The sequence below is a fragment of the Electrona antarctica genome (genome assembly GCF_951216825.1).
Source record: "Electrona antarctica genome assembly, chromosome: 22".
Lineage (NCBI taxonomy): Eukaryota > Metazoa > Chordata > Actinopteri > Myctophiformes > Myctophidae > Electrona > Electrona antarctica.
Genome location: NC_136805.1, coordinates 32,057,979 through 32,067,137, shown reverse-complemented (window position 1 = coordinate 32,067,137; position 9,159 = coordinate 32,057,979). Strand labels below are relative to the sequence as shown.

General features: G+C 43.1%; 1 protein-coding gene across 1 annotated transcript; it reads right to left on the bottom strand.

The window, feature by feature from the left end:
* Positions 1–306: 306 nt before the first annotated feature.
* On the bottom strand, positions 307–7,435 carry LOC306915092 (cartilage-associated protein-like; the record flags this gene model as incomplete). Its single annotated transcript, XM_079492337.1, has 8 exons — positions 307–1,191; positions 2,156–2,239; positions 2,535–2,680; positions 3,586–3,714; positions 3,903–4,074; positions 5,152–5,301; positions 6,274–6,672; positions 7,304–7,435. The coding sequence occupies 8 exons, from the start codon at positions 7,433–7,435 to the stop codon at positions 1,024–1,026; spliced, it is 1,380 nt and encodes a 459-aa protein (XP_079348463.1). The 3' UTR covers positions 307–1,023.
* Positions 7,436–9,159: the final 1,724 nt, after the last annotated feature.

Here is a 9,159-nt window from a genome sequence, read left to right as displayed (position 1 = left end):
GTTGGGTTTGAACCAGCACTGTCCTACTAGGAGTATGTTGGGTTTGAACCAGCACTGTCCTACTAGGAGTATGTTGGGTTTGAACCAGCACTGTCCTACTAGGAGTATGTTAGGTTTGAACCAGCACACTTCTACTAGGTATTCTACGGATATCATCCGATTTAACCACTGGGCCACTTAACGTCACACACTCAGTGTGCTGTCCAGCACCTCAGGAATATTGGTGCACACCCTTTGGGCTTGTTTCTAGGGAAGATGTCAAAACACAGATCTATGTGGTTATTGTGTTTGTGATACATATACCAGTGACAGATAATAAATTGTTTAATTAAACATGTTTACACAGTATGACTTTAAATTGTGATATTATCTAACAACATTATATGAAACATGTCAGACAGCCTATACTTACAGTGAAATTAAGTAGGCTACTGTCTACAGCTTGTAGGCCTATTTAATTAAGTCTGACCAGAAGTGGGGATATAATCTTCCCAATTCCCATCGGTGATGGGCCAGTCAAACACTTGACATTCACACAAAAGAGAGAGAAAATGTTCCTCTCATTAGGACTGCGATCTCTCCGGATAGTTTCAACATGATTTTCAGAGATTTCAAGATTTCTCCCAAATTCCAATAGAGCTCAGTGGAGCTCATTGGAAAATTATTTGGAACGCTCAAATCGGCTCTGGTGTGCATGACTGCAGTTCCCTTTTCGAATAAGGCGGCATTTCTTCCTGTTTCCAGCTCAGTTTGTCATACCTTCATTTGATTGGCTCAAAGCAGCAGATTTGAGACCGAAAACACACAACACCTTCAAAATGTGTTTCCGGAACAGGAAATGCCACATTCTGGGAAATAAATGCACAGAGCCTATTGCATTGTTGAATAACTCAACCACAACATCTTTCTCCAGAAATCATGACATGGTTACACCAACTGTCAATTCTGCTCAAGAAGGACATTTCTCCTTGTTTCTTCTTCCTCCTGGTGTACTGCCTCTCCAATAGTTTCACATGAATTAGTTTAAGGTCCCGTTGCTGTCATCCGTGTATCCGAATCCCCAGCGTCTCCTTTGTTTTTGGGCTGGGACCACTTAGAGTAGATGGACTCTTCGTAGTCTCCTGGACCCTCAAACTCAACATCAGGGGACTCTGTGGCTCCCATCGCAGCTTCCTCTGGACCAAAGAAATCCTGGAAAAACATCCAAACAAGGTATTTAGTCTTTGGTTTAAAGGAGGTGTTGTTCTGTCAAAGACAAACTGAACTCTCTGCAGAGCAAGCTGACCATACTAAATTATAATTAACAGCACAGGTGTCTGTAATGCAGTCTCAATTAGGCCAATCAAAGGTCCTCTGCGCATTCCTGTTGGCAAGGCAGCCTAATTATGGTTTGGCCTTTCCAACAGTACAGTATGGTACAGTACAGTACAGTACGGTACAGTATTATTATTATTGCTCAAAGTGCATTGACTGCATGATCCACTGGTACCATGATTGTGATTGATTCTGTTGTATTATTTGGAGACGATTGAGATTTTGGTTTGATAGATCACAAATCAAACCATGGAGGTCATTATTTATTATTGTTCTAAATGCCTCAAATCGACAAGATGACAAAAGCTTTCGGCTATCCAGTCTTCATCAGTTAGGTTTGGATAGATTTCAATGAGGAAATGGAGTGCTTGTTAAACTCATATTTTACAATCAATCAATCAATCATACAATGATTGATTGATTACAATGATGTGTGACATATTGTGAACAGCTCTACCTCTGAGATCAACGAGATGTTATAGAGGATACGTTTATACTTGGAAGTAGAGATAAAGATTAATTATATGAATGACAATTATCATCAATAATACATTGCAATGTAACTCAATAAACAAACACTATTGGTAATTGGATCAAGTATCAGTACTAGTCAGTTTATGTATACTGCCAACAGTGGAAAGTAACTAAGTACATGTACTTAAGTACTGCATTTATGTACAAAAATACACTTTGAATGCCAGACTTTTACTTGTAACAGGGTAGTTCTATATTGCAGTATTGATACTTTTACTTAAGTAAAACATGTGAGAAGGCTACTTTTCCCACCACTGACTGCCAGTATACAACTAGTGTGTTTAACAGTCCAATGTTGTACTCTTACCTCGTCATCCAGCAGTAAGTAGCTTTCAGTAGATGCTAGCATCTGTCTCAATGAGGTTGTCTGGTTGTAGTACTTAACAGCTTCCTATTAAAATAGACGCAAATTAATAGCCAGTGTATGATATTACATTCACACTACTGTTCAATCATCTCAGATAATTATCATGTCTAATTTCTGTCTCCAACATTCATTCTCAAAACATTGTGAAGTCCCTTTTAGCCAACAAAAGGCCTGACACATGACACAATGCAACAATGCACACTGACCATGATACTGACATTATACTGCCATGATACTGACCATACCATACAGTATGTACACTTCTAATAATATATAGACCTATTCATATGTGTACATAATATACAGGACTTCCTCTCACCATTCTGGGTTTGAAGTGGGTTGGGTTTAGACCCCACTGTTGCTCATAGGCCTGGTAGTACTGTAGGTTTTTATTCATGACCTGGTCCTCTGGTTCGAACAGATGATAGCTGGAGGCACAGGGAACTGCACTGCTGCCGTGATCTGCTGCTCAAAGAGACACGACAAACACCACTGTTCTACTGTATCTGACTGCTATATACATTCACATCACAGACAACAGGGAGTGATTTCGGTCTGTCTCCGTAGCAACCTCCACGCTGTGCCTGCCAATTGCTGGGACGGCTTGGAATGAAGTTCTTTTTTTACATGCCCCCCAACCACCAATTAACACAATATGTAAAATGATGGAGTTTTAGTAATATTGTTCCTGCTGTTCTACATACTGCCAAATTAGGTGAAGAAACTACAGACTGATGCTTTAACCTTTGCTTTTATGAAATATCCGAGATCAAGTTTTATTGAAAATGCTTCTAAACTAGTTTGACCACTTAAAATGCTCTAATCTTAAAAAATAAATAAATAACCGAAATTAGCCTATTTACAAGCACACAGAGCTTGTAGATAGGCTATATTATTCCCTGCGTAACATGCGTCCATAGAAGACATGCTGGCTTCCACGGAATACAAATGACTGAAATCAGTCGTAACGACTGAGAACTTTAATCCTTGTACTATGTAGTTCAAATCGTCCCCATCCCCACTGTTGTGCAACACTTTATTTGCTTCTAGAGTTGTTTCTGTCGCAAGCAAAAGCATAGTGTGGTGAAGTGTAACTGAGCTTAATGTAATTGGAGCGTTTATTAAACTGTTTCTGCTCTCCAAATGTGTTACTTCTCTACTGAAGTTGGTCTTTGGCTGGGACTGTTTAAGAGATTATCATGACCCAAACTGGGCCCCAGTCAATGAAGTTGAAAAACACTGCTGTATTGTATGTGTGATTAGCACTGGAAAGCATATTAGAAAGCATTAATAAGATCAATAAATTGATAGATATCAAGGAATGGGTTAGCTCAGCTACTGTCACTCATTGTAAGGTACAGTATACTTACATTTATAATAAGCATATTGTAGGTAATGGTAAATTGTGGCTATGAATTTCTCCACAAAGTAGCCACCGACATTAGGCATCAGCTTCTCCTCACATCCAACCTGGCACCTTAACACTCCAATATATGCATCTGTGGAAATAGCAGAGATCCTCTTTATGCTTGGACGGAATATATATTATTTCTTTGTATTCACATAATTTAGTGCTTTATTGCACTCAAGCAATGAAAACATAATCTTGTATCTATCTACAAAGGTGCGTCCTGCGATGCAACACATTGTGAGCTTTGAAGACCATATCTTTACTGTGCGTACTCACCTGCCAAGACAGAGTAGAGGTCGCTGGCCGGTGTCAGGCGAGCGGTGACCTCACATTCGGCCTGACACAGTGCATGCTCCTCGAGGGATTGCCTCAGAGCTTTCTCCATGGATACCACACCACCGCTGTAGTCTTCTGAGCCAATGAGTTTCACTGCATTCAGGAAGGTGATCTGGGAAGGAAATCAGTAACACTGTAGTCTGAAAACCCACCTCTTCAGACTCCACCTCAGCCTCAACAACCTAAACCTAAAGGCTAAAATATATTGTTGTACATATTTTGTAGACATAGCATTTTATAGTGTATACTTTTCATTAGTAGTTTCATTTTACAGATATTCTACGGACGGTAGGTTCTTAGTTTACTTTTGATCCTAGATGACTATTTCTATGTATTTGAGGTATTGCCTTGTGTTATTCTTGCTTACTGTAAATCGCTCTGGATTAAAAGCGTCTTCTAAATGCCTAAAGAGCTTTGGTGTTGTGGAAATAACGACTTCCACGGAATCGACTTCCAGAGAATGAGCTCCCTCATGTCAAACCTACCTCTATAGTTTATCATAACTTGGGGCCGTAATTCACAGGTATTCAAATTGCATTTGTACACTCTCAGAGTCACAGTCCTGTAACAGTGCATTAATTTGGTTCCTAATCCTAGCTATCATTAATTTATCTGGGGACCCCCTCAAGGATGCACCTTGAGAACCAGTGATCTAAGTGTAAATGGTGTACGTGGTTTTATTAAAGCTGTGTGGGCTGTGACAGCATTATGTATAGGAGCCATTAGAAGGGTGGCATTATTATTAGACTTATTACTAGATTTTCAGCATTATTTTTGAACACTTGGTGGCGGGGCTTTAGGGTGACAGCACTGGGTGTGCATCAAGAGGGTGACACAGGTGGAGTGATGAGGCTAGACACAGGGAATGGGGAGCGCACCGTTCCTACCAGCACTTCAGCAGCCAGAGACAGACAGAAGGGAAGAACAGAGAATTTCTATTCAATATCACTGGTATGTTTCATTCAATTCAACTGCTCACTTCTTTCAATAAATACCCTCAAACTGGAACAACGATAGCCCCGATACGTTCCCTCAGTCCCTACGCTCATTCTAGGGAATGAGGGAACGTATTGGGGCTAGAACAACGACTGTATATCCATCCGTTTGTTTTTTCAACTCTTTTTCACTCTGCCATACCTTGAAAAACGGCCATTACAGCTTCCACAATAGCCCTCTCTCTCCCTCTCACCTCGTATGGTGGTGCTTCCAGGTCAGTGAGGTATCCATCCAGGTCATACTGGGTGTGGTAGTGCTCTATGAGCTGTTTTATCTCCTGGTCTGCAGGGTTCTTCTGGAGGTACGTGTGGGCACACGGCACAGCCTTCTGCAGGTCATTTAGCTGACAGGACAAAACGAGACACAAGTGCTTTAACCACATACCGGTAATAATAATAATAATAAATAATACTTTTTTTTAGATGAATCCTATTGTCCCTGTACTCTGGGCATGTCATAATAATTGGTGTACACACATTCTGCGAAAATAGGTTGAATGTTTGAAATGTGAGGAAAAGACATTATTTTTGGCGAAAGGATTGGGGGAAAATATGGACCCCTGAATGACCACGGTCAACAAAGTAAAAATAATGCTCTGCCTGGGATTTTTCTTTTTTGTATTTTTGTTTCCGCCAAGCCGGATGGTCGAAGCCTGTGACTACGTTGTTAGGGATCAAACCTTTTGAAAGAGCACCACCCAGGTGCTATTGTGTTAAGAGAATAGAGATTGTGTTGCTTCTGTTTGTAGAGCAGACAGAAGCTGTGGGAAGGAAGGCTATAAAACAAGCAAATGTTTACATTGTGGTGAGAGAATGAAAGATGTCAAATCAAAACCTTTTATGGTTTTTGGCGACACAAATACAAGTATCAATACTGCAATATAGAAATATAATCCAAAGTTAAAAGTCTGAAATTCAAAATGTGGGCTACTTGAGTAAAACTACAAAAGTATTGGCATCCAAAAAGTACCAAAAGTAAAAGTACTCATTATAAATAGCAGATCTACAAGTGACGCATTGTGAGCTTGTAGATCGGCTATTTTCAAATGATCGAAATGTATAGGGCTGAAGTGGTTAATGTATGTTAGTAATAATAATCAAAATCTAGAAAGTAAGTAGTAAGTAGTAACTAAAGTTTTCAAATAATTGTAGTGGAGTAATAGTATATAGGCTACTATATTTGCCTTTGAAATGTAGTGGAGTAGAAGTAAAAGTACTGAAATGTTGAAATGCTTAGTAAAAGTAGGCCTACCTCAAAATTGTAGTACAGTACAATAGGCCTACTGTTTACTAGGAGGTTAGTGTTTGAAACCTACCTTGGCATAGGCGAAGTAGAGATATCGATAGGGGGACCTTTTAAAATCAAAGTCGTCCAAAACCTCTGTCCCTGGGTAAGGCAGTGACAGCACAGGGAAGTGTTGCCTACATCTCTTCAGACAGGACGCCTTCATCAGAACACTGCTGTAAACCCGCACGGCCCCGCAGTCTCCCTCAAACGAGACTTCCTCCTCTTCTTCACAACTCTTATTACAGTGGCGCGCACAATATCTCACACTGTCCCTCAGGAGCCGGCGCAAGCGCAAGCTCGCTTCCATGCGCCGGATGGATTCCGTCCAGTTCCCGGCCGCATACTGGTCCACGGCCAGTCCATAGGCGGTATCGAGGGGCACGAGGAGCTCTTCTTTTGGGAAATTCCTGAAATTATAGCCGTCATACTGCGCGTCCAACACGGCGAAGAGCGCAAAACAGAGCGTGGTAAATACACATAGGTGTCCTTTTACGCACAAAGCAACCATAGTGAACCGCATAGCAGAGAATACACTACACCTCAATGTTTCAGTGCATTCTCTGTGTGGACTGGTTGACAGTTGTCTGGTCTGGTGAACCGTTTAGGGGTCTGCTGCCTGCATGGGGGATTTGAGGAATTGTAGCCTGGCTACCAGTTGTAGGTTTGTCTCCGGTTTCACAGGCAGCCAGCTGTCATGTCAGTGTGTCTTGACTCTTTATTTGGATCACACACACATAGACACAGTCACAGATACGTGTTATATTGTCTTTGTTGGTGGTGGACGGTGTGGACCTACACACATGTCATGGCTAAGGAATGTAGGCTATTCACTGCACGGCCAAATAGACAGGCCTACAGTATACATTCAGGGTTGTATAGACTAGAGAAGAAAGTTTGAGAACCACTGTAGCTACAGTGGGGTGTGTGGTGTGCGCACACACACACACACACCACACACACACACACACACACACACACACACACACACACACACACACACACGTGAAGTAAACATTGAAGATGCTTTGCTACAAGCAGAATCTGCTAGAGCTACTTACAGGTGTTGCAAGTTCCTCCTCTTTGGTAATCCTCGGTGGATGGATGGTCTGAGCGTTGCGAGTACCAGCTGTCAGGGTCATCAGCTGGGAGCCATCCTTCCTTGATGTTTCGCCCCTTTCATCCCAGAACATCTCCGGATGGTGGGGTCAGGGACGTCTCCCAGCCGCTCCCTAGTCCTCCCAGAGTAGTAGCAGCTGGACTCGGGACTATGCATGGCAGGGGCGTCCTACTCCCTGAACCAGGTCTGAACCTGGCCGCATACCTTCTGCTTCTTGACTGGTTGTCAGTGGGGCTAGGATCCTGTAGGGTTCCAACTGTGGGCTCTCTTCAGCCATATCCATCTTGATGTGGTCTCGGCTACAGTGGCTATCTCTCCAGTGGCTTTCTTCAGTTGCTTGGGATCCAACCCGATCCCAAGCACCACACCACACCACACCACACCACACCACACCACACCACACCACACCACACCACACCACACCACACACACACACACACACACACACACACACACACACAATACTAGTGGGGGATAGGATTTCACTAATTGAGCAAATGACACATTATATGCATCAATACAAATACATATCCATCCCATGAATAATTAAGTTGTCATAAAGAGCCCTGCGTTGACTGTTTTCAGCCAGCAGATGTCACGGTAGCCCTGAAAGATGACGAGCTCATGTGAACCATAATAATAATAATAATAATAATAATAATAATAATAATAATAAGTGTAGCCTATATATAGGGTGAGCAGTATGGTTAGCGCCCCAGCCAGTGTCCTCCATGAGGAGGAAGCCCAACAAACCCTCGGTGAGGCCTTTAGGAGGGCCATTCAAGCAGCAAGTGGAGCCCGCAGCACCACCTTCTCACTCGGGTGGAGTCTGCGGAACCATTACTCCTGAATGAAGTGTCGCTGGGACTCTGGTGCAACGCACAGGTCCTGGGCCTGTTGAGAGCAGGAGTGGACCTGGTGAGACGTAGGAGGGGCCCGGACAGGAGTCAACCCACAGAGCCTAGTCCTTCCATGCGCCGGAAGCGTACCTCCCAGCCCTGGCAGAATAGTTCTGGAGTAGTTCCAACGGATTGTGTGGCCATGGTTTTTCCCTAGTGGGACTGATTGAGGTTAGCTACTGGGACTTAAGTCCCTGCCCTGGCAGAGTAGTCCCAGCCCTGGCAGAGTAGTTCTGGAGTAGTTCCAACGGATTGTGTGGCCATGGTTTTTCCCTAGTGGGACTGATTGAGGCTAGCTACTGGGACTTAAGTCGGGACTTGATCACCCTGGCTTGATGATAATAACCAGTAAGACGCCTGAGGGCGAGAAGCGACACAGGGTTTGATGAGGTCAGATCAACATATGGAATGTCAGAACAGGTCAGCTCCATACAGTATATGGAGATCTAAGGGTGCAGCGGGGACATTCTCTTGAGTGTACAGGGTTTGATGAGGTAGGGCCGGGCCTTCATTTTCGGGGCTGTTGAGAACTCTAGTTTTCGGTATAGGCTAAGTTCAAAGGGAGACATCAAAGAGGAAGGATGGATGGGGAAGGATCAACATATATGGAATGTCAGAACAGGTATATCCATATATGGAGATCTAAGGGTTTGAGGTTTGAGGTCAGATGTAGAATTGCTGGCCAATATTGATGCCATCAGGGATCTCCATATATGGGCTTAACTGCGACAGCAGTGCGCATTTACTATGACATCAGGATCTCCACATCTCCATCCCTGATGATGTGACATGATGGCACGAGACCTGGGCACCATAGCCTTTAAGGGGCCTGCCTGGGGTGACCAACCAACCAACCAACACACTGACGGGAAATGCATGATTCCGTATTTTTAGTAAA